The 25,807-nt window shown below is 37.0% G+C and overlaps 2 protein-coding genes across 8 annotated transcripts; one reads left to right on the forward strand and one right to left on the reverse strand.

Annotated features, from left to right (window-relative positions):
* Positions 1-10,796: 10,796 nt before the first annotated feature.
* On the reverse strand, positions 10,797-25,115 carry LOC141430478 (gamma-glutamyl hydrolase A-like). 6 transcript variants are annotated; one of them, XM_074091195.1, is made up of 7 exons: positions 24,813-25,115; positions 14,624-14,903; positions 14,482-14,532; positions 13,977-14,209; positions 13,505-13,611; positions 12,430-12,527; positions 10,797-11,139 (listed from the first exon to the last, which is right to left on the reverse strand). In XM_074091195.1, the coding sequence occupies exons 2-7, from the start codon at positions 14,863-14,865 to the stop codon at positions 10,863-10,865; spliced, it is 1,008 nt and encodes a 335-aa protein (XP_073947296.1). In that variant the 5' UTR covers positions 14,866-14,903; positions 24,813-25,115; the 3' UTR covers positions 10,797-10,862. The 6 variants fall into 6 exon arrangements, with proteins under 6 accessions (XP_073947296.1, XP_073947292.1, XP_073947291.1 ...); XM_074091191.1 differs by lacking the exon at positions 24,813-25,115 and adding an exon at positions 24,316-24,794; XM_074091190.1 differs by lacking the exon at positions 24,813-25,115 and adding an exon at positions 17,836-18,157 and having other exon boundaries at positions 14,624-14,813.
* On the forward strand, positions 21,835-24,233 carry CSN1b (COP9 signalosome subunit 1b). Of its 2 annotated transcripts, XM_074091187.1 has the most exons (4): positions 21,835-21,941; positions 22,076-22,147; positions 22,238-23,584; positions 23,703-24,233. In XM_074091187.1, the coding sequence occupies exons 2-4, from the start codon at positions 22,136-22,138 to the stop codon at positions 23,799-23,801; spliced, it is 1,458 nt and encodes a 485-aa protein (XP_073947288.1). In that variant the 5' UTR covers positions 21,835-21,941; positions 22,076-22,135; the 3' UTR covers positions 23,802-24,233. The 2 variants fall into 2 exon arrangements, with proteins under 2 accessions (XP_073947288.1, XP_073947290.1); XM_074091189.1 differs by lacking the exon at positions 21,835-21,941 and having other exon boundaries at positions 21,948-22,147.
* Positions 25,116-25,807: the final 692 nt, after the last annotated feature.

Consider the following 25,807-nt stretch of genomic DNA (forward strand, 5'->3'; position numbering starts at 1 on the left):
AGGTGAGGTAGACGACTATTGTTCCATTCCTGCAGGCTCGTGCTGAGGCACCGACTTCGAAAAATCTTTTCAGGGGTTTTGGAGTCGGTTTTACTTTTTTGTTAAAAAAAATCTTAATAAAGTATGAAGGAAGAGGCCTGAATGTTTAACACACTTGGAATCAAAATCGCATTCACCACTTCCTCTCTGTCACGCGGTATGAGACGAGGCTAGTTAGACATGGTGAATGCGATGAAGAGCGATAAGACAGCAAGTTAGACAAATCCGCGTCAGGCTGCTAGAAAGACCGCTCTGCTTCAAAGCTGAAAACAGTAAGGTAAACGTGCGAGTGATAGTCGCTGTCCAAATATTTGGAATCTTTAGTCATATGTAATTAGCAATACTCCTAGATTAGTAAAATCCTGCAAGAACACAAAATGCTATTTAAGTACACCTGTTAAGTTTAAGTTTTCAGGTGAAATGTGTCTTGAATTATTCATGCTTGAGCACTGCTACACGAGCTCGGCCCACGTGTAGTACGGTAGAAGGTGCATTGACTCATTTATCTCTGATTCACAGCCTTTGTAACCTTTCTCTCTCAACAGGAAACATACGATCGTGATTTAAAATACAGATGGAAGACCCAATCTCGTATTGTAAATGATGTGGAAACTGTCCAGGTTAGCACCTAGCTTTATGTGACAATATTCGCGAAGAAATACAGCTTAGTCATCTTCAAATATCAGCCAAATGTGTCTTGTCTATTCTCTAGTCTAAACTCTAGAGTACCGTATCAATGAGTGGCAAATACTCAATATTAAGTTTTGATTAACTTTTACTTGTGCCAACGGAACCCTATTACTGAGACTCCGCTGTCTGTCTGTCGTCTGTCTGTCTGTCCATCCGTCTGTCACAGGGCTCTATCTCTTGAGTCGTAATAGTTAGACACTTAAAAGTTTCACAGATTAAATATTTAAGGGGTGCTCCCATACAACAAACGTAATTGTTTTGCCGTATTTTTGCTTGAAATATTCACAGAATCTTTAGATGTATAATCACTTTAAAAATAAATAATTAAATTAAAATAAAATTAATATTCAAGGGGGGCTCAAATAAAACTAACTTACTCTAATACTAAAAATCTATATTTACAAATATCACCCAAGTCGCTGCTATTGGGCAGGGTGCTCATAACTATTTTATTTTTCTTTATTCGTTTATGTTTGACTAACATTAAGGTAAGCGTCGTACATTTGACTAATTTTATAAGTCATACTCACAAATGATGGATCCTATTTATCTAAGTTATCTTAATAAATAAAAATTATTTTAGATATTTTATAATCCATAGGAAAATTATTGTCAAGTTATCAATCATTAGGTAGGTACATATACCTCGCACGTTGCTTAGGCCAAATGCTTTGCAGCGTAAATGCGGCAATCGACCTTAAAAACTGTCGTTACTCAACAATTGTTATAAAAAATAGCCTATACTGCAAATACATACCTAATTGTCTAAACCTTAATAGGTTTTCGAAAAAAAGGGAGCTAACTTTGACCAATCTAGGTTTTATTAGTACTTATATGATACGAAAAGGTGCTATTGTTAGTAACCTAAACAAACATTGCCGTAATAGGTGTAACTATACTATACAGCATAAGTGTATGACGAGGGATCAACATGTCTCTCAGTATTTTTCCAACCTTTTTGAGGGAGGTCACTCAATGTATTCAATCTCCAGCCTCTTCAACTCGGGCGGGTGCAATCCCAGTGACCAGGCTGCGCTATTTATGGATCATCAATTCCCTCGCAACATAGTGCTACGTGTACATAAGCGTATACATAATATGTGGAAGAATTTTAGAAATTCCTTTAATAACTATGATGACGTATACGAGTATTTTAAATTATCCAGTAGCCGTGGTGGCCTAGTGGTTTGAGTAGCCGTGGTGGCCTAGTGGTTTGACCTATCGCCTCTCAAGCACCTCTGAGTTTTTCCGAAATTCATGTGCGGAATTACATTTGAAATTTACCACGAGCTTTGCGGTGAAGGAAAACATCGTGAGGAAACCTGCACAAACCTGCGAAGCAATTCAATGGTGCGTGTGAAGTTCCCAATCCGCACCGGGCCCGCGTGGGAACTACGGCCCAAGCCCTCTTGTTCTGAGAGGAGGCCTGTGCCCAGCAGTGGGACGTATATAGGCTGGAATGATGATGATGAATAGGCAAAGAGATCCGATATGAACTATCACATCATAAACACAACGACCATAGAAAGTTCAAACCCCATTTTTAGGGTTCCGTAGACAACTAGGAACCCTTATAGTTTCGCCATATCTGTCCGTCTGTCTGTCTGCGGGTAAGCTCAGAGACCGTTAGCTTTAATTTGTTATGAATATACAATATCAGTCATACCAACAAAGTGGTACAATAAAAAAAAAAATATTTTTTTAGGGTCTCCCATAGACATAAAGTGGGGGTGTTTTTTTTTCTCGATTAACCCTATATTGTGGGGTATCGTTGGATAGGTATTTTAATACCATTGGGGGCTTGCTAAGACTATTCAGTGATCTGTTTGCGAAATATTCAACTTTAAAGTGCAAATTTTCATTGAAATCGAGCGCGCTCCCCCCCCCCCTTAAAATCTAAATTGTTTGGTGGATTTTTTTTAAATTCAGAATGGTAGTAAATATATCAAATTTACATATTTCTACAAATCAGACCTACTGATCACTTTACGTCATTCGGTTATCTTTAGTTTAACATTACGTTAAGTTGTTAAAGGGAAAATTAGTGTTTCGTGCATTATACCTAACCTATTTCAGTTCAGCATTATGCCAGTACTTTTAAAGAGTAAAGCTGCGGGTAATGGTTAGTCTTCAATAACAATTTAGCAGGCGACATTTGACTTTAAAATATAGCTGTTTCGAACGTGTTAATTGCTGACCCGGAAATATTCAAAAGCTAATTTGAAATGGACTTTCCGCCAATTAAAACTTGTCAGTCCCAGGTGATAGCACTATTCGCATTAATATCCAGGGTTCATTGCCCTTATATATCCGGTTATCGTACGTCCATGTACATGGTTTATTCTATGCTATGGGCGTACATAAAGTCCAGCACCAAAGAGCAAAAAACGAATGAAAGAAGAAATAAACATTTTCATACAAAATTTGGCAAATCGAATGACGTGGGTACCTTGGAGGGGGAACCACCACACAAATTTCCCAAGAAATCCAAATCCCAAGAAAACAAATTCATGAAGGGTCACTAACTGATCCTAAACCGACAACAACAGCCACTCTTGTGACCCCTGAAGATGCATTACTTACATACACGTTGCATTAATTTTGCTTACGAGAAGTAAGCTCTGGTAATACTAGATATTTATAGATACCAACAAAGGAGGGTGGGCTAATAAAATTGGCCTAATGACCAATAAGGACAAGCGATATGTCACTGGATAGCTTATTCTAAGTTCTTAAACTTTTCATATGACAGGTAGTCCGAAATCTTTGTGTGAAAAAAGTTACCGCTGCATAAAAGTAGATTTTTTCGATACTAAGTAAGTTCCTGTATGTTGATGATTTTGTATTATGATTTTGTTTTCTATGCTTTTTCATATTTTTTAAACAGCGATTCGAGATTGCCCGCCGTACAAAAAGTTGTAGAATATAAAAAAAACCTTTCCAATGATATAAGGCTTGTCGTTATTGGTTCCTAGGCCAGAGTCCATACAAATCTGCCCATCCTCCTTTGTACGGATTGATGCGCGAGTCCGACCCGCACTTGGCCGTTTATTTTTAATGCTAATTTCTACAGGAATTTTCTTTTATCGGAATGATGACCCTACTCACACATGCGGTTGGAGACAATAAATACTTGATCAAAAAAAACAAAAAACCCGACTGCCTTTAAAGCTAGAAGGAAGAAAATAAGTCTAGTGGTCTAGAACTCTATCAAGAAGCTCACTCTATCAAGGTTCAACAGTCGGGACCCATTACCAAGATTTTTTGAGCTGGTTACGATTTGAATGGGTCCCGACTGTTGAACCTTAAATGAGCTTCTTGACAGAGTTCTAGACCACTAGACTTATTTTCTTCCTTTTAGTTTTTAAGGCAGTCGGGTTTTTGACTTTTTAAATTTAATGTTTTTTATTTTATACTTTTTTGATATTTCTGCGAAAAAAGTAGATTAAAAGTATTATAACCCCTATATATTTACAACGGGCTAATTATTAGCTTTCATTTGATTCCCATATTGTTACAATACAAAATATATATTTTTATTTTTTTCGCAGATGTCGTATTGTAATATTATATACCCTATGTCACTCCGACAGTTATGACGAATCCAATGATACCTCATATGTTACAATCCGTCCGGCCGCTTAGGCTGCAGCGAGGACCAAAGAAATGGACATACATACCCACATACATACATACGCTCGAAAAACATAACCCTCCTTCGGGCAGTCGGGTAATAAAAACTCAATGAGGGCTATCATTTTTTGTCTTTCTAGATGGCGCCACTGTTGAGTGAGGTTTTAAGTGTGGCTTTCAAAGTCTGTTATCACGGGCGTGAAAGCAAAGTTTAGATTAAAATCATATTTAATACACCTTAAAACCGTACCATAAAAATATCGAGCAACCACATTGTTGCGTAGTCCCGTTTTGTTCGGAAAAACAGGGAGGACAAAAGTTTCCGAAAGACAAAACTGTCTCAAAACACAGACATTCATTGCCTCGTAACGCATATACGCCATAATTAATTTCAGGTAATGCGAAATATTCACAAAATTATTCTAATTTTAAATAAACCCGCGTAGCTCGCCCAAAAATTATGAGATTTGACATTTCAGAGACCTCACGCTACACTAGCGCCTCTAGCGGCGAATTCATACGCGATAGCCCTCATTAAATGTATTATTGGGAGAATTTTCAAATCAAAACGCTCTTCGCATGTAACACCAATGCAATCAATAGGTAGGTCATTAAATAGTTTACTTGTTATTGTTATTGTTGTTGTCTACCTGTTCGCTCTAGATTTAATTTTCGGAAGTTCTCAGGGAATTTAGTGAAATTCCGAAATTTGAATTCAATTGCTGGATATAATGGTTTACGCGTGCAAAATCACGGGTAAACAATATTAAATTATATGATCACGCTTTACATTATTGTCTAAACCGGTTATCCATTCCATTTCATAATAAATAACTCTTCCACAAAACATCAATTCCAGACCACAGTGGTTAAATTGAGTTATTTTAGGACGGTATTTGTGTCCGTGACCGTGCTTACGGGAGACGTCCTGCTGGGCGCGACGGCCCTAACAACCCCTGATGAAACCATTCAAACATCCCCCAGGCTATTTGGAGTCCTCGTTGACTCACATCCACATTATTGAGGTTTAGCGACCTAAAATTAAACAAAATTACCCATGGCACGTAAGTCAACCCAAGTACCGTAAGTCAAGTTTGTTGTCACTGTGCCTCAGACAGACAAATCACTCAGTGTTTTCGTGCCCTATTGCGTACTCACGTAAGCGGAGGTCAAAGACCACGGTTAAGCATATTTTTTCAGCAGGAGCCCTGATCGACATTGACCTTAGTAGGTACAGAGCAGACGGACTAACCGCCATTGCCAAAGTCAAAGTCAAAATATCCTTAATAAATTTAGGCTTACAAAATAAAACCACCGTTTGAAGAAAACCTCTATTGAGAAGAATCAGGCAAGAAACTCAACGAGGTATATATTTTTAAACAGATTTACAATGTTAATAAATGATACTATTTGGTAAGTGATCACCAATGCGAATAAAAATTATTTCCAAATATCCCTCATTATACTTAATAAGAGATAATATCTATTATGACGAATTATCAATTAGGAATAAACTACCTTTGTGCTATTATTTTATTATATTTATTACGAGGTGATTGCAATAATGGTTTTCTTTCTATTTATTCTATTATTTCAAGTCCCGCTTAAGTTACCCCCATTACCCCTTTCTCCCCTTAATAGAGGTGATTCGGGAGACATAAACATTTATTATATATTATTAGTTAAGGCTACTACATAATTATATCGTACCAGTATCAGTGAGATTATTTTTAAATGCTTAAAACAAAAAGTATAAATTAATTACTCAGTATCATTATGTATATAAATAGTAGGTAACGGCAATTAAAAGTGTGTAGGTTTTACTCAAATGTGATTGTGAACGATCCATTTTCAATTACTAAGGGTGTAGGGTTGCTCCTGCTCACGTCTTCCGATTCACTCAGTATTGCAATGTACTAGCGAACCCGGCAGACTTTTTCTTTGCCCGAAATTCTTTATTTATTTATTTGCCAATTAAAAATTACAGCATTACAGTAAACCCAATGCACTGTAAAATTCAAATTATACAAAAAAATACACAAAAAATACGACAGCAAATTAAATTATGATAACATACCAACAACAGCGCCATCTAGCGGGCCCAATTGCATTTTTAAACCATCAACCAACGTAAACCAACAACCATCAGCCATAAATATTTGACAACCAATATATATGTCAATCCTTTTTCATTTCTGACATTATTCTACATTTTTTAAATCGAAAATACGTCATATTATCCGAATATTATGGATACTATATTGGATTTATTACAAAAAAATCGCAAACTTACGTTTCAACCGCGTACAACCTACATTCAACTGTACATTGATCAAACTTTCAGCTCTCATGGTGGAAAAAAAAATACTCTACCGTCTGGTTGCCAATAAACTGAATAACATGCCAATTTAAAGGAGATTTTAAAATACTAAATATTTGTTGGTATCACTAATAAAACTTTTCAAAAAAGAATATTCTCATCGTCCGCACCCTCGGTCTGCCCTAGCTATTTCCTGCTACACCCTGTGTTGGCCAGGGCAAGCTAGCAAAACACACGAATATTATTTTTTTAAACAATGAAGGTATTCGAAAATAAATGAAATCAACTAACTTAAGGTACCTAAAGAACAAAAAATTTTGGGGTGTCTGATGTTTTCAGTTATTTATTTAACACCTTGCATACATAAATACGTACGTTCGTACATACATACGCTCAAAAAACATAACCCTCTTTCGATCAGTAGGGTAAAAACAAGTTATGCGGCAACTGAGATTAGTTAATAAGACAAATATTTTCCTCATTGCGCCAATAGTTCTTTAGACCTTGTTTAATTCGAGCTTTTTGATATCGGCGATGTTCATAATAGGTATCAGCCTGCCGATTAAATCGGAATCGTTACATCCCTATTAAAAGTTTCAAACCCGTGAACTAATTTCATTAAATTTCTTCCGACCCGTTTTACTTCCTTTTGCTCACTTTAAAGTTCATTGACTCTCGGGGGACTTGTCGGTACATTTGAGAACATTAAGCAATTACCCTGAATAAAAGCCCCTAAACAACGACTTTGGGCGCCACAAAGTTACCCGCATAGTTAGCATTAGCGCAATGGAATGGGTCGTGACTCTTGTTTGTCGTAATTGCATACTTAGTGTACAGTCAAGTGTAAACATATGAACTTATTGAAAGTTTCAAAAATAAGTACTACAGACTCTTAGTCCGACGCAATAAGGCCGCAGTAACATATTTTTGAGTGGTTCGAATTGATAGGTACTAATTTTTGCACTTGACTGTACTTACCCTTTTATACGACTTCAAAAAAGGAAGAGGTTGTCAATTTGGTTTCTGTTTGGCGTCTTGGACTCCAGCTTTTGCAAGAATTATCTAATGCAAAACATTTAAGCAGAGGGTTGGATTCCTTTGTTTGGGTACCTACCCCTGTAAAGGATTTTCACTTTATTACTGGTATATAACTATCTTACACAACCAGCACTGGAAAGGGCCAAATATATCCTATAATGGGTCACTTTTGTCGTCAACTTAAGGGAAGCGACCGCACAACGCACGAAGCGAGTGCCCCGTGGTAGCGGCAGACGAAACGCCAGGACCTAGTTTATTGAGGAAATAATTGCCCCTTACCAGTGCTGGTTATGTAAGATAGTTATGTACGGGGAACACGGAGTTTTCAGCAATTTTTTTCATTCAAAGTGTAGCCACGCCTTTACTTCATTTTGAATACCTACAGAATTACCGATCAAGGATCAACCAAACAAACTCATTTCATTCCTGAAATATTTTGGATTAATTTTAAAACACCTTTTATAGAGCCCATTTCTGCGCACAAGGCTCTCAGCAGGCAAAAGCGTGGACTGTAGTTTTTACACATGCTTAGACCGGATTGGACCCACATCAGAGAATCTACGTCCGTGTTATCACTAGGTACGTCACTTGCAGTCATCAACTCATCAGAAACCTGGTACGCAACGTTATGCGTATGAAGTCCCCGATTATGACATCACTGAATAAGCAGCCTTGCCCGTATCCACTCAATGTGTCCACACAACGCATGTCAAATTCATTTGCTTAATGTTCCTATGAGATGAGCGTAACACATTACGCAATCGGCTCAGGCAATTCAGACGACATAACGTATTCCCCGGAGTAAAAAAAAGCTCAAAAAGTAAAGCTCTGGAATGAACTATCGCTTGCGATATTCCCGGACCGATATGAACTTCAAGCTTTCAAAAAAAAGGGCGTACTTCTACCTAAAAGGCCGGCAACGCACTTGTGACTCTTCTGGTGTTGCAGGTGTCCGTGGGCGACGGTAATCGTTTACCATCAGGCAATCCGTTTGCTCGTTTTCCCACTATACCATAAAAAAGTACTGAAATTAGGCTCATGGATTTTAATAAATATACTTACGTGTGTTTCATAATGGTTTTCATATTATTATGTTACAAAGGACTCTGAAATACTGTTAAATGAAGGCAACATCGATGATAATAGAATACCGATGTTATATAAGTCCTAATCTGTGTTTGTAGAACGTAATAAATACTAATTAATACTAATAGGAAAGTTTACTAACTGTTAAAAGTACATACTTATATATTAAACGTCCAAGACTTAGAACAAACGACCGATGACGACCGGTTAGCCAAGTGGTTAGAGAACCTGATTACTAACCTAGAGTACCGGATTCGATCCGGGGCAGATACTTGTATGAAAAATACGACTGTTTGTTCTTGGGTCTTGGACGTTGAACATGTATTTAAGTAAGTAGTGTGCATTATATATCTGTTTAAATTATCTATATATCTAAGTATGTTTATCCGTTGCCTAGTATCCATAATAAATACAAGGTTTGCTTAATTTGGAACTAGGTCAATTGGTGTCGATTGTCCTAAGATATTTTTTTATTTAACATTATTCTTATAAATATCTGCCCGAACCCGGAATCTGACCCGAATCTGACCAAACTCGGGACCTCAAGCTTTATATTCAGATTCCCTAACCACAAGGCTATCCAGTCAGTTCACGTCTTGTACTCTGTTGTCTTGTTCACGTTGGCAACTGGCAGCTGGCTAGGTCGAGGCCACGTTCTATCTTTAATTTCAGTTCTTCTTTTTTAATTCCTTCCGTTCTACTGACTGCGCAATTGGTTATACCAGTTGCTCTGTCAGATGTATTGTAAACATTATCGTTACTTTATTATTAAATTAAACCCTTCTGGAAATTTGCTGTTTTAATCCGTTAATCCATCGTCAATGGTTCATACCTCACTTTTAAGGTAGCTACAGGTTACCTTACAATTAGCTAGACCTTTTAAATTAAACCAAAAAATAAACAAGAATAAAAGGAATAAAAGTTTACAGGTTTACTCGTATGTTTAACCGACTTCAAAAAAGGAGGAGGTTCTATGTTCCAATGTTTGTATTTTTTTTATGTATGTTCACCAGATTACCTACTCAGTCAATTGTGGACCGATTTTCAAAATTATTTTTTTATTCGAAAGAGTATTATTCTGAGGTGGTCCCATTGTCACCAAGTTAAGATCTGATGATGGGATCCTAGGGAAATCGAGGGCAAACCTCAAATTTTATAGGCACACCTATGGCGATTTTGGCATTATAGCATAAAAATGAGCATTTACATTCAGAAAGTATCATTTGGTAACCTGGACCTGATGAAGAAGACCGTAGATGACCAATGAAACTCATCAAAGCTAAGTAATGCTCGCTCGTATATAAACGATCATGATTAATATACCTAGATAAGCGACTAAGAAGAAGCTTTAAGTTAATGATTCTTTCGAACTGATCTGATGCTGAAGCCAGAAGGTAGTCAACGGAACTCTGTTATAAAACAACGTAAGTAAGTCGTGTTTGGGCTTAATGGAATCGTTGTTGTACTTTGCCTACGAATCACTAAAAAGTGAGAAAAAAAGAATTTTTTTAACAAAAAAGTAAAACCTACTCCAAAAAAATAATAAAAAAAAAATAGTATGTAGGTGAGGTAGACGACTATTGTTCCACTCCTGCTGGCTCGTGCTGAGGCACCGACTTCGAGCTAGTACGTACCTAGAAAAATATTTTCAAGAGTTTTGTAGTCGGTTTCATTTTTTGTTATTATTTTTATTTTTATTTTTTGGAGTCGGTTTTATCAGACACAATTTCCTCCGGTGTTCAACGTTACTACGACGATGACGTAATTTAATACGAGGTCATAATAAGGTTACTTAATGTATTACTATGAATCATTCAGATTGCTGTATTTTTTGGGCACGGGGTGAAAATTAAATAGACATTTGATTAGTTTGGAAAAAAATGCTTAAAACAGTAAATATATTAAGATGTCGTACATATATTTAATCACTATTAAGCTGTTGCTGTGTGTGTTGTGTTGGTACGAGTTAATATAAAAGAAAACAACGGCAATCATTTGCTGCAAAATATAATTAACATGGTTTGTATATTCAGTTTGAGAAATTAAAATAAGTAGTTCAGTTGTTAGTTACAGTACCTCTCGGTTCAAAGAGATAGCACTGCTGGTACTTGCTACCCAACAGACCCGTGAAATAGGGTTTATAGTTGTAGATGACGTATTGATTCTCTTCTGCAGCGTTGACGAAAGAATGATGGTTCTTGCGGCACTCCCCTACGAAAAACTCCATGAAGTAGTGGTTCGCTTTGACGAAATTCTTAGAATGCGGATAATGCTTTGACAGTTTCCATTCAAACGTCTTTTCGGGGTGAAATTGGACGCCATAGAACGGGTACCTGTAATAGACAAACTAGTTTTTAGTAGGTATCATTACACAGCTGTTACAGGTTAGGCCTATTTAGGTACGTCCCACAACATGGCACAAGCCTCCTCTAATGAGAGGGTCATAGTTCCCACGTGAGTCCAGTGCAGATTGGGAACTTCACGCACACCATTAAATTACTTTGCAGGTGCCTCCGCACCACAGACACGCTGCAAAGAGACAAGTCACAATCTCTCGTCGCGCTGAATATTTCAAACTTCGGCCAAGAACTTGGCTGAATATTCGATATTTCTCTCTAGTTGCTACAGTACTATGAACCACTATGAACGCTTATATGTGTTTTTAAGGATCTGAGTGGGTGTTTCAAATACATGTTCACTCAAAGTTTGAAAAAAGTTGGAGAACCACCGACTTCGTCACTTCAAAGTTCAATATCTCAAAAACGGCTGAACCGATTTTGATACAATATATCTAAGAACCATCGCTAGAAAACTTGCTTTCAAATAAAACAAACCGCATTCAAATCGGTCCACCCGTTTAAGACCTACGATGCCACAGACAGACACACAGACACATATAGCGGTCAAACTTATACCACCCCTCTTTTTGCGTCGGGGGTTAAAAATAGGAATGCCTGCATTGAAAGTGTTAAGCGGTGACGAGACAAACGAAACAATTTCATCTAATTGATCAAAAGTCGTGATTTATCATTTGGAAATTAGATAAAAGCGATTAGCAATAGTATTGAATTGCATTAGGTATTTATTTGTTTTCTGTATCGCTTACTATTGTGGTGTACAATAATTACTTATATTATTGTATTTATGTACTAGGCCAGGAAAATGCATACCACTTAGGAGAGCTTTTGCACACCGCGTTTAAAACGCGCCGTCGACATGCGATAAAGAGACGCGCGTTGACAGTGCGTTTTTCTTTCCATAGAGCAGCATACATCGCATGCGTATCGCGTTTATATCAATACAAACGCGCGTCGACGGCGCGTTTAAAAAAACAGGTGAACAAAGTCATTTAGCTACCTTACATAGTTATGGTGGCTGCGTATCCTATGATACCTATTTTTTTATTTTACTTAACATATTTCGCTCATTACTTCCTGATACTACAAGCGTGCATAACAAGAGAGAAGATTGGCGAAAAATCTAGAAGATATACCTGTTAGTAATTAGGTATGCCAGAAAGAGCAAAGGGTGCGTTTCGATCCTTGCCTTCCACCTATTTATTTCAAAGAGAAGGCCTTATAGGTTTAATATTTAATGTGAGAAAGTAAAACAATCATGATTACCTTTTGTGTTCGATGCTAGCAATAAATTGCACACCATGTTCATCATCACTGTACGCCGTCACCCGCCAGTCTTGGGTCAAGTTGTGGGTCTTAAGATTCTGAAATTGCAATTAAGAGCGTTTATACCTGCTGAGCTGGCCACGTTGCATTTTTGTTAGTTTTTCTTGATTATTCCATAAAAAAATAATGAAAATTAAAAATGTGGTCTGATAGAACTCTTCTTAATATATAAGTTAATGTGTCTATTCCAATAATTATTCGTGAAAGACTTTTATATTCTTTAAAAACGAACAAATGTTTAATTATGGTTTTGTCACGAAATTAGTTTTAAATATTATTGATTATAAATATGTATGTTACTTTGTAAGGTATTTATTGTATGGGCGAAGTTGCCCGAAATAAATGAATTTATTATTATTATTATAATAAATCTGGATTATCATTAGTCGTTCGGTAGCTGTTTACCTTCATATTTGTCATTACATTTAACAAAATTATCAAAGTCTTAAGGTATGATTTGTTTTTTTTTTTACGTACAATCATTATTTTCATTATTTAGCATTACGGATTAGGACGAATAAAACGATGTTTTTTTTTCAGTTTTTTTTTCATCGTCGTCACAAAATGGACACGTAAAATTGTATGGAAATTTGGGGACATTTTTTTTCGTCAAAATCAATAGTGATCTTGATTCTTAGTATGAAGAACCCAGAATCAGGAAAAAAAGTACTTAAAGGTTAGGTACACTTAGTTAAAATTAAAATACTTCAGTACTGGTTTCTTTGAATTTGTATGAAATATATGCGGAAATAGTGGCGACACAATCGCTCGCCGTCGCCTCCTGTACTTGCCGCCGACCTTCCGAATGTATCTCATGTAAATTTATAGAACCCAGGACGTTACTTGCGTGCGGTCTCCCGCTTGACCAGTTGCGTTTTGCAGTTTGCGGTCTCATACTTCTTCTTCGGAATCATGATTCTAGGATGTCAGCTTTTGTCGCGATCGTAAAGCATTTGTTAAAGTATGATTCCGAAGGGACACCAACTCAGGTACGGAAACCCAAAAATAGACTGACCTCGTCCACGATACAGAACTGATGAGCGTTTACTGTGATTTCTTCATTGGCCAACAGTTCAATGACGTCATCATCGGCTTCCTTGTACATCTTGCTGTTGCGGAAATCTGATGACAAAGTAGCATTTAAAAAATACAATACAATAACTCTTTATTGAACACCAACACATAGTAGGTAAGCAGTACAGAAAACATAATATAGGTACGTTACTAAAATATAACTAACTGCAATATCAATTAAAGCAGTGGATTGACCCTACTAACCCAGAGGCGATTTATTGGCCACATAGGTTTACTATTTATAATGACCCTTACGTGTTTAGTAACATGACACAATTTTTTTTGTACCGACATGTCGTACGAAAATTCAATTTTTTCAAAATCTCTTCATCTTATTGTACCTCCTTTAGCATTAATTGCTTTATCTAAATTATTATCTGTCCACCCATCATTTTCTTGATTAACCCACTTACCACTAGTGAAATGCAGAGGTATATTTTCGAAAGAGTAGCAAGTAATCCTATTCTCTTTCTCCCCACGTCCCGAAGCCAATATGATGAGCAGCTCAAAGCCAAGGCAGGTGCCGAAGATCGGGAAGTAGTCACCGGCGTCGTTCAGTTCCATTGCCAGCTCATAGATATGCTGGCCGGCATCGGCGTACCCATTAGATTGGTTAAAATACGTCGCTCCACCTGGTATGAGCACGCTGAAACATCAACCAAAAAAAATATTAAGTAATGAAAATGACTCTCCTCAATGAAGGTAAATGGTTGCATTAGTAAGGACAGTCGAAAATTTAAAATGTTATATTACTTAACACTTTTCATTCAGTCTCAATACGTATCCGAATCTCATAAAATTTTAGATTGTGACAAATGTATCACTTTTTATTTTAACCGACTTCAAAAAAAGGAGGAGGTTCTCAATTCATCGCAATCTTTTACGCAAGCAGCAAAAAGACGTAAGTAAAGAACTTACCCGTTCAGCTTGCTTAAAATTTCTTTGTAGTAAGAGCGATCTTTGCCGATCCTGGAAAAAACACGTAAAAACAGCTTCAGTATTGATTTATTGAATTAATTGTCATTATACCTATCTATGTATCAATGTCATTGCAACATACATAATTGGTACAACTCTGGCTCCAGCAGACTCCACGTCTTTCACATAGGAGGCAGCAATGTAACTGGTAAAATTCTCCTCAGGATATTTGCCGTGAAGATAAAACGACTGCTCCTGTGACAGCACGCCAATGATGGGCCGATTGTTCACGGCTTCATCTCTCTCCACCACATCGTTGCTTAGAACAGCACCTTCGCACCGCAAGAAATATACCACAGTCAACAGCAAGACAGCCTTCATCATGAACGGTGTCCTGCCAATCTCAGCCGGTATTCAGCCACCTACAACATTTTATAGCAAACTTTCAACTTATCAATAACAAACATCAGACAATCGCTGTGACCATCACAAATAATACACTTCGATCTGCGACGGAATTTTCGATCTGGAAAAACTGCATTTTCCCTGTCACTTGGATGGAAACTGATAATATCTCGTATGATAATATCGCTTAGTGATTATTGTAACGATTCACTGTCCATTATTTTATTGGCAGAACAATAGGTAAGTATCTTAGTCCGCTAATCCTATTATACTTACGTACATCACCTGTCCTACTAATACAACAAATGCGAAAGTTTGTGAGCGAGTCTGTAAAACTGTTACTCTAGCTTGAACGATTTGTAAGCTAAGCTTCATCGGAATTATTATTGATTTATAGGAGGTAGGTGCTCACAAATATTAGGATATCACATATATAACTAATGGTATTGAGGTTACTACAAGACAGGCATTAGCCGCATTTGCCAAATATTTCAAGGTTTCCAGAGGCATCTGTGTGTGTGTGTGTGTGTGTGTGTGTGTGTGTGTGTGTGTGTGTGTGTGTGTGTGTGTGTGTGTGTGTGTGTGTGTTACATAATATTAAGTACTGGATTTATTGCAAAATTTTCGCGAAATTTCAATTCAAATGCCGGACACTTTCTTGCTTTGACACGCGCATAAATACCTTACTGGTCGCGTTATTGTGTGTGCGTTGTTGCTCGTTGTTGCTTGGCGGGAAACCAAAAAAAAAACTCTTGTAGGTAAATGTAGTTTAAAGCAAAATCCAGCAAGACAGCCGTGGAACAGCACTGGACGCTAAGTATGTATACAGATTACTCCCCTTTATGAATAAACTACTATTATTGCGTAATAAATAATTATATTTACCAGGCGAAACTTTAGGTACTTACATTTGTTTATCAGTTTTGGAAGTTCGTGTTAGCTAGGTTACTTTGTGTGGACTTTGTGACCGTATTTATCAAGTTATCTTGTTGATGTTAGACCATCCTACGTTCAATAATGAACAATACATAATTAGGTATGTTCTAATACATTGTTACAACATCAACTAATATTTATTTTGATCGAGAATATTACGTCAATTAAACCATGGATGTTTACACGCATTATGTAATGTACCAACTTCAAACCTTACAATTTTTTTGTAGTTCAACACATGCAGCGATGGAAGGCAAAAATTATAGAACTTTAAAAATTATAGTTATTAAGTTATTCACTAAATTTCAAAATCATAAGTTCAAAAATAAAAAAATTCTCACGCAAACTTCCACTCCCCTTTTAAACTCTTTAGCGGTAGAATTATGAAAAAAAGGTAAATTTAAGACATGAGTTGATTAAAACGTGTTCTTTTATTTCTCTTCACTTCAATTTTCATTAAATTACATAAAACTAACTCTAAAATTAGTGTGTTCTTCTACCCTCCCCCCTTTTTCACCCTATAGTTTCCAAAAACAATTAAATTTGTATTCTTTCCTTTGTCTTTAAAACTACACGCACATTCATCATATTATAACATTAAAATAGCATGTTTCCGTACTAACTTCCTCCCCCCTTTTTACCTGAGGTAGAACTTCCAAAAACAGTGAAACAAAATGACGAAATACGTGTTCACTTATATTTTTTGCAAAATGTTTTTTCCAAATTTCGCAGTCGTAACTTTAGAAATAACTATTTTACATACTTACGTTCTCCCCCCCCCCCGCCTTTCCACCCCCTCAGGGGATGAATTTCGAAAAATCCTTTCTTATCTCGCGTCGCGTATGTGTCACAAAAGGAACCTCTGTGCAAAATTTCAGCTTTCTAGGTTCAAGGGTTTGGGCTGGGCTAATATGGGACTTGTATTTATATATATATATATAGTTATAGTAGAGAACCTGACTACGAAGCTTGAATTCAGATATTTGTATGAAAAATACGAATGCTCGGTCTTGGATGTTTAATATGTATTTAAGTATGTATCTATCTACCGTTGCTTAGTACCCATAACACAAGCTTTGCTAAGCTTACTTTGGGACTAGGTCAATTGGTGTGAATTGTCCGTGATATTTATATATTATATTATATATATATATAAATAAATACAAGTCCTGATTCATTCATCACTGGCTCATCAAAGCCCAGCCCAAACCCTTGAACCTAGAAATATATATATATATATATAATATTAAGTATTTAGAAAACGCTTCATTCCAACTACAATATAACCGCAACTGCCGACTGCCCTGCCCATAATTTCTGATTCCAATAATTGATTGATTCAGGCGTTACCAGTGGCGTAAGTAGCTACCGAAGGGCTAGACGGGGCGGTGCCCCGGGGCCCCCAAGCTCAGGGGGCCCCTCGGACTCTGACTTACAAAGTATAAATGACAAATCTAGAGTGCGTCGAATTCGCGAAACACGACGAATACGGAACAAACGATTTTAAATACCTAGTTTAGTTGAGGCCCTAGTTTATTTGTTGTCCCAGGGCCTTTGGTTACCTAGGTACGCCACTAGGCGTTAGGTACTTTGTGGAGGTCCATATGAACTTCTTTAATTTACCCTGCATCTCCGCTGCGTTTCTTTGTGGAGACGCAAGGTAAATTAGTGTAGTTTATTTCATCATCATAACAGCAGTAGGTCATCCACTGTTGGACATAGGGCCTCACCCATATACCCCCAGTTGCTTTGGTTGGAAGCGGTCTGCATCCACCGGGAGACCGCGGCTTTGAAGAGGTGTATCTAGTACATTTATAATTAAAAAAAAAGTGTAAAAACACTTTTAAAATAAAAGAACCTGAATAACGTGGTGGTTGTTCAGTTTCTAACCCTATTTAGTTTAGTTGAATAGGCCTATTTACCGCGCAACCCTAGTTGAAAATTATCTCTACATCTCCTCGAAACTAAGAATGTGGCAGTTAGGTACACACATAGAGTTTATCGATAACTTACAATCATCGTTCAGCCTCCTCTTGCACAGTGAACAAACATTTTCTTTTACTTCCCGGCTATGGAAATATTCGTTAAATGCTTTGTACGTTCCTTTGAATATTATTTCTAGTAAATACTGTATCATGCTCACAGTACAATTTAGATTTATAATGTAGGTAGGTACTTCTACCAAATTTATTTATCCTTGTTTTCGTAATTCACTGAAACTGAAACTACGGACTTCTCGTGACAGTGAATCGATGTCACGAATTATCTACGCATGCGTACTAGACTTTATTTTAAAACTACCTAACTTCTTTCCTTTAGGTACAAACAAACTTTTTGCCTTGGAGCTCATATTAAAGTGTGTTCTAAATAATAACAGGTAGGTATGTATCTTTATCTTAGGTAAGTATGGTCTATCCGTACATCCATTAAGTAATAAAATAAAAAAAATAAAAAATCTACCCCTTTCTTTTATATAATACTAGCTGTTACCCGCGACTCCGTCCGCATAGAAGTATGAAAAATAATTTACATCTTATTCTTACCGAATATGCACAAAAAATTTCATAAAAATCGGTCAAGCCGTTTCGAAGGAGTATGTCACAAACATTTTTGACCTGAGAATTTTATATTATTAGATCTGCATATCAACAAATAATGCCTAAATACCGGTCGAGCATGAGTCGCCTTAGGGAAAACATTTGAACTTTTTTTGTACAAATATTTCTTGATTGATCATGTTCATCTCATCAGTAGATACTGTAGTTACTAGGCTGTATACCGCTGGCAGGTGGTAAAACTGACCACCTGGCAGGTTAGGTTGACTTTGTTATGTATAATGATAAGTAGTATTTTTATATTGTTTTCTAGAATTGGATTATATAAGTCGATTGTCAGGTATACGTGCCGGAGCGCAGATTGCTCCCGACGGCCTGTAGGTACCACTACCATGAGTTTACATTCAATAGAGGCGCTGTACAATTCTCCATAAAAATAATTTATGCCGTCGCTATCGAACGGTCACTGTAAACTCATGGTAGTGGTACAGTCACCAGCATTAATATCTGCCACAGCGGAGCATGCAAAAATATCTGACACGTCCTTACGTCCTTACGTCTAGAAATAGAGTCATATCAAATATTTATGCACGCTTGTTGTGTCAGATATTGGTGCTGGTGACTGTACTAAGGGGCTGGATCTATCTTTGTATTTGGTATTATAACAGGAATAAAACAAGATACTGAAGAAATATCCTTTTTTAGGGTTGCGGAGCCAAAATGGCAAAAACGGAACCCTTATAGTTTCGCCATGTCTGTCTGTCTGTCTGTCTGTCTGTCCGCGGCTTTGCTCAGGAACTATCAATGCTAGAAAGTTGTAATTTTGCACGGATATATATGTAAACTATGCCGATAAAATAGTACAATAAAAAATTAAAAACAAATTCTTTTTAGGATACCCCCCATACACGTAAAGTGGGGGTGATTTATTTTTATCATCCAACCCTTACCCTGAACCCTTACCCTTACCCTGTGTGGGGTATCCTTGGATAGGTCTTTTAAAACCATTAGGGGTTTGCTAAGACGATTTTTCGATTCAGTGATGTGTTTGCGAAATATTCAACTTGAAAGTGAAAAATTTTATATAAAATCGAGCGCCCCCCCCCCCCTCTAAAATCTAAACCGGTGGGTGGAAAAAATTGAAAAAATTCAGGATGGTAGTAAGTATATCAAACTTTCAAGGAAAACTATAACGGTTAAGTGTGCTTGAGAATTATTAGTACTTTAAGTGTAAATAGCAGCCTAAGATATAAAATATACCTTAACTATGGAAGATTCCGTGCAAAAATACGAAATCCTTAGAAAAATATTACTTAATGTTTTCGTAATGGCTACGGAACCCTATTTCGGGCGTGTCCGACACGCTCTTTTATTTATTTATTTAAGGAGAGCAAACAGAAGTAAGTGTAAACATTATTTTCTTATAAAATAGTTTTAGAGACTAACATGCACTCATGCATGCATGCTCTTGGCTGGTTTTTTATTTGATTAAGTTTAAAGCCACGCGCATAGATTCTATGTACCTAGCTCTTACTTACTTAGCTACAGTCCCCACAACCTAGGTCATTATTCGAGCCTTTCAACGGCCTCAAATCTTCGTGGTCACATTTTGTTATGATATGAATGGGCTGTCAAAATTGATGACATTTTCGATTATTTTTCCGACGTCCTGTACTTTTACTAGATAGATAACCTGGAAAATTTAACAGAATCTTCTACCATATCAAGAAAAATGTCGTCTCGTAAATTAAATTAAATAAATGCTCGAATAAGGACCCACCTACACCTACTTACTCGTAGTAGGGGTGTGGTTAATGCACGTCCAAGTTAGTAGTTGTCGACCAGTAGGGCTAGTAGGTACGAAATTCGAAATTTGTATCGTACCGTCCCGCCGACGCTTATTATTTAATAAGAGAGTGAGAGGGACGTTACGATACGAACTTTGATTTTCGAATTTCGTAGTTTAGCCCTGCTGAAATGTGCGACGATAATGCTGTGCGATAATGCACGACTTGATAATTCGTTATTTCGTTATTCGTATTACCTACATCATTATCAAGTCGTGCAGATCGAATGAAGGCTATCGCTTTTTGTCTCGCTAGGCGCACTGTGCGTGAGGTTTTTAAGTATGGCTTTCAGTCTGTTATTACGGGCGTGAAAACAAAGTTTAGATTAAAATCATATTTAATACACCTTAAAACCGTACCATAAAAATATCGAGCATGCCACAGTGTTGCATAGTCCCCGTTTTGTTCGGAAAAAAGGGAAGACAAAGGTTTCCGAAAGACAAAACTGTCTCAAAACACAGACATTCATTGCCCCGGAACGCATATTTGCCACAATTAATTTCAGATATTGCAAAATATTCACAAAATTATTCTAATTATAAATAAACCCGCGTAGCTCACTCAACTAAACTATGAGATTTGACATTTCGGAGACCTCACGCTACACTAGCGCCTCTAGTGGCGAATTCATACGCGATAGCCCTCATTGGGAGAACCTCCTCCTTTTTTTAAGTCAATTTAAAAATCAAATACATTCTCTTTAATGAGGGCTATCGCGAATGAATTCGCCACTAGAGGCGCTAGTGTAGCGTGAGGTCTCCGAAATGTCAAATCTCATAGTTTTTGGGTGAGCTACGCGGGTTTATTTATAATTAGAATAATTTTGTGAATATTTTGCAATATCTGAAATTAATTATGGCAAATATGCGTTCCGGGGCAATGAATGTCTGTGTTTTGAGACAGTTTATATTTCGGAAACCTTTGTCCTCCCTTTTTTCCGAACAAAACGGGGACTATGCAACACTGTGGCATGCTCGATATTTTTATGGTACGGTTTTAAGTTGTATTAAATATGATTTTAATCTAAACTTTGTTTTCACGCCCGTAATAACAGACTTTGAAAGCCATACTTAAAAACCTCACGCTACAGTGCGCCATCTAGTGAGACAAAAAACGATAGCCCTCATTATATCAACTTAATTGCAATAAGTTAGCGACACTATTTTCGGCATATTTTGGGTCTCATAGTATAAAAACGGTATAAAATATGTAAACTTCCGCGTGGCAAAGGAAAAAAATCTAAATCGGAAAGGTTTTAACTTTGACTTTTCTCACACTTTTTCGATAATTACTCAGAACAAATTATTAATAAGTTAAGTCCTATACAATAATCGTTTTAATTGTAAACAAATAGTTGATGATTTTAAACAAAATACGCACTCAAATGAACGCGCGAACTTCAAGGTTTCTTTTTTTGTTAATGGTAGCACAGAATGGTAGCCCCAAACGGATATAGAGTTGGACGTTGAGTTAAAGTTACGTTCACACGTTCTAATTATTGAAATTATCGATATTTTTTTATTATTTTTATTATTGCTTTGTTATGAAATATCTGATAAAAATATTGTATTCTATGCCTGAATGAGTAATTTGTTTTTTTTAACAAACTGTGTCTGGGAATTTGAAGCGTGCGTGTAAACGAACCGTTACAGATTCTCTTTGCTGTCGCTGGTAAATTAAAAGAAAAATGCCGCTGCAAATAAGAATCGTACTGAAGGTATTTTCATAATAATTATTACTGTTAAATAGTTTTCACTATCGTTTAAGTGCAGTGAGTGTTTTAAGAAATTAATTAAACGCTAGATCCGAGATTGTTACGATCAAGACATAAAGAAATACGTTGTGTTTTAGGTTGGTTTCCTGCGTTGACAGTGGAATTCGCGTACTATCGTAAATAACTACACGTTAAAAATGTTCGAAATGGTGAGCTATTTCATTCTAAGCTGTTTCTCTTTCTGAACTGTATCACTGTGTTCAAATGGTGTTATGATTAACGTAATCTTGTTATTACAGAACGCCGCGGAACCTATGCAGGTGGACGTTCCACTGGAAGACAATGAAAATAATGAATCGGAGTGTTATGTAGTCGAAAATCCCACCTTGGACCTAGAGACCTATTCAGCAGCTTATACAGGTTTTGCCAAGTTGTACAGATTAATGTTTGTAGCAGATCACTGTCCTTCTCTGAGATTAGAATCCCTCAAAATGGCTATATCCTATGTCATGACAACCTACAATGTAAGCCTCTACCAGTCCTTACATAAGAAGCTTGCGGAAGCAGTAGCCAGTGCGGGCTTGCCTGACATAGCTGTGCAAATGGGTTCTCAGGACATCCCTGTGTTAGATACCATATGGGTAGAATCCAAGACGAAGAAGGCTGCGATAAAGTTGGAAAAATTAGATACCGACCTCAAAAACTACAAAACTAATTCAATCAAAGAAAGTATCAGGAGAGGGCATGATGATCTAGGGGACCATTATCTTGATTGTGGGGACCTTACAAGTGCTCTCAAATGCTACTCTAGAGCGAGGGATTACTGTACAAGCGGCAAGCACATCATAATGATGTGCCTCAATGTAGTTAAGGTGTCAGTATACCTGCAAAACTGGGCTCATGTCCTTAATTATGTATCAAAAGCTGAAAGCACGCCTGACTTCACAGAAGCACCTGGTAAAGACACAAACCAAACCATTTTGACACGCTTAAAATGTGCTGCAGGACTAGCAGAACTGGCTACGAAAAAATACAAATCTGCTGCCAAGCACTTTCTGGCTGCAAGCATTGACCACTGCGACTATCCTGAGCTTCTCAGCAGCAACAATGTTGCTATATATGGAGGGCTTTGTGCCCTGGCCACTTTTGATCGCTCTGAACTTCAGAAGCAAGTCATAGTTAGCAGTTCTTTTAAGTTATTTTTAGAGCTAGAACCGCAGTTGCGTGACATAATATTTAAATTCTATGAATCGAAGTATGCATCCTGCCTAAGGCTACTGGATGAGATAAGGGACAATCTTTTGTTAGATATGTATTTAGCCCCACATTTAAATTCCTTGTACATGCAAATACGCAACAGAGCACTTATTCAGTATTTCAGTCCTTACTTGTCAGCTGATATGCACCTAATGGCTGCTGCCTTCAATCGCACAGTGACAGCATTGGAAGATGAGTTGATGCAGCTCATTCTGGATGGTCAGATTCAGGCTCGCATTGATTCACACAATAAAATTCTATATGCAAAAGATGTTGATCAGAGAAGCACGACATTTGAGAGGAGCCTCACTATGGGAAAGGAATACCAGAGAAGAACTTCCATGTTAATTCTCCGTGCCGCAATGCTCAAGAATCAAATCCATGTCAAGGTACTAAACTTAATCTATAAAAGTCCTTTTCGCTTTTAATTTTCTTGACTTATTTTCAGTGTTTTCCTGTTTTATAAAAGCAAAAACAACCCAATCCAATTTATATGTTTTGTTCCAGAACATTGGTCGTGAGACTGGCCCCCAGAGTGGGGAAGCACCTGGCTCCAGCACCAGCCTCACCTGTACTGTTCGAACCATTGACACTGTACCCTTGTGATGACCTAACTTATAAGGTAGCAAACTATGGGTAATGCTTTTACATGACAATTTAAATTACACTCACACAACTAACACGCAAAATGCCTCTTTCTGAACAATTACCAAGATATATATATTGATATAATTCAAAATAAGTATAACCGTAATTATATTGTCATGTGAAGACAAATGTTCTTTAATGAACACTCCCTTTTGTGTACTGAATATTTGCTTATGTTTTTGTTTAACGAGAAAGAAAGGTAGGCTCTGTGGTTGCAGCAATATTGCCATTGCGAAATTGCTGTTGTTGTTTTAAGTAAAATGTTTTATCGGCAATCACAAAACTTGAACAGCTGGTGCAAGCATTTCAACATTGTATAAACTGAATTATTCTATATAACCACAAAATAATGTCTACATAATTTTTAATATCATTAAAAGAGTAAAGGTACTATGGGTTTTAATGGTCCTCCCACTAGCCAAGACACAATCATAATAGGAGCTTAAGTGAAGCAATACTATTACATACATACCTAATATGTGATAGATTCACTACACGACTGAATGACATTGCGATAACGCTCTGTACGACAACTTGACCTTAAAGATGATCTTTGTTCGAATTTTGTGTAATAGTCTGATAATATTTCTACACCCTAAATAGAAAACATGTATGTGTGCATGTTATCTATTTACATACAAATGCACATAGTTGCTACACGTATGTATATGTACCTACAGCCGCCATAAGATATTTCGGAGCGGCCAAGGTGATCAAAAATATCAAAACGTGAACTCTAATACCTGAATAATAGAGTGCATGTGCCCGGCAGGCGGCACATGCCGCTCCGAAATATCTTACGGCGACTGTACTTGGTCAACTCTACTGATAGCGCAAGTAATATTTTTAGAAACTACCTAGCAGTTCGTATCAGGTTTTCCTCCTTGATTGTTGGTTGACATGACAGCTCAAAATTAGATTCCACAGAAAAGCGCTTTTCCGATGTCCATAATTTATAGCATTACCTACCTGGGCGACCGAGCTGTGTTCTGGTTTTTTTCTTGTTAAGTCGTGTTTTTTTGGAGAAGATACGTATTTAAATAAGCTTTAAAAGTAAAACTGTATACATGTATACACCGTGTTTTTCTTGATTTCCATTAACTTCGTCAGACAGACAGCTCAGTTCAGAATAAAAGCTGCCAGTCTACAGTCGTCACCAGCACCAATATCGGCAATATCTGACACAACAAAGCGTGCATAATTAATATCTGATACGACTCTATTTTTAGGGCCGCGCCGGTAGGACGTGTCAGATATTTTTGTACGCTCCGCTTTGGCAGATATTAAATGCAGGTGAGCAAAAATTTGATCAAAAATATGTGAACGCGACTATTGTGACGGCTTAGAAGCGTGTTCAGATCGGTATAGTTTTTGTTGAATTTTTGCTCAGAAGTAGGTATAAATAACTCTACTCGACTGTAATTAACTTATTGGGCAAATAGATTTGTTTGTTTTTTCGAAAAAAATCCGAATAAGTATGATACATAATAACTCAAAATCTTAGTGCGGCTTGTTAAACCTTTTCATGATGAAGGGATTGAAAAGAAATTATGTAAGTACTTAATCCAATCCGCCATTTTGTGATGGCGGCCATCTTTGATCAAATTTTTTTTTGGTCTGTACTGGGGGGGGGGGCTACTATAAAATTCGAAGTTCGTATCGTACCGTCCCGTACTCTCGTATTAAATAATATTAGCCTCAGTGGGATGGCAAGATACGAAATTTGAATTTTGCACTTCGTAGTGTAGCCTATAGTCTACTAGTCAAGTTCTTTAATTTGATTGAATGATACTGAAAACTTATAATAAAATTGTATTGTCATCAAAACTAAATGTGTGTACCAAATATCAAATCAATCGGTCAATGGGAACCCTCATCTTTTCCTGCGTCCCGGAAATCAATGTCAGTGTTGAGTTTATGATTGATCTATCTATAGTAGGTAATAATAATAAATTGTACTCACG

The sequence above is a fragment of the Choristoneura fumiferana genome, chromosome 8 (assembly GCF_025370935.1).
Source record: "Choristoneura fumiferana chromosome 8, NRCan_CFum_1, whole genome shotgun sequence".
In the NCBI taxonomy this organism is placed as follows: domain Eukaryota; kingdom Metazoa; phylum Arthropoda; class Insecta; order Lepidoptera; family Tortricidae; genus Choristoneura; species Choristoneura fumiferana.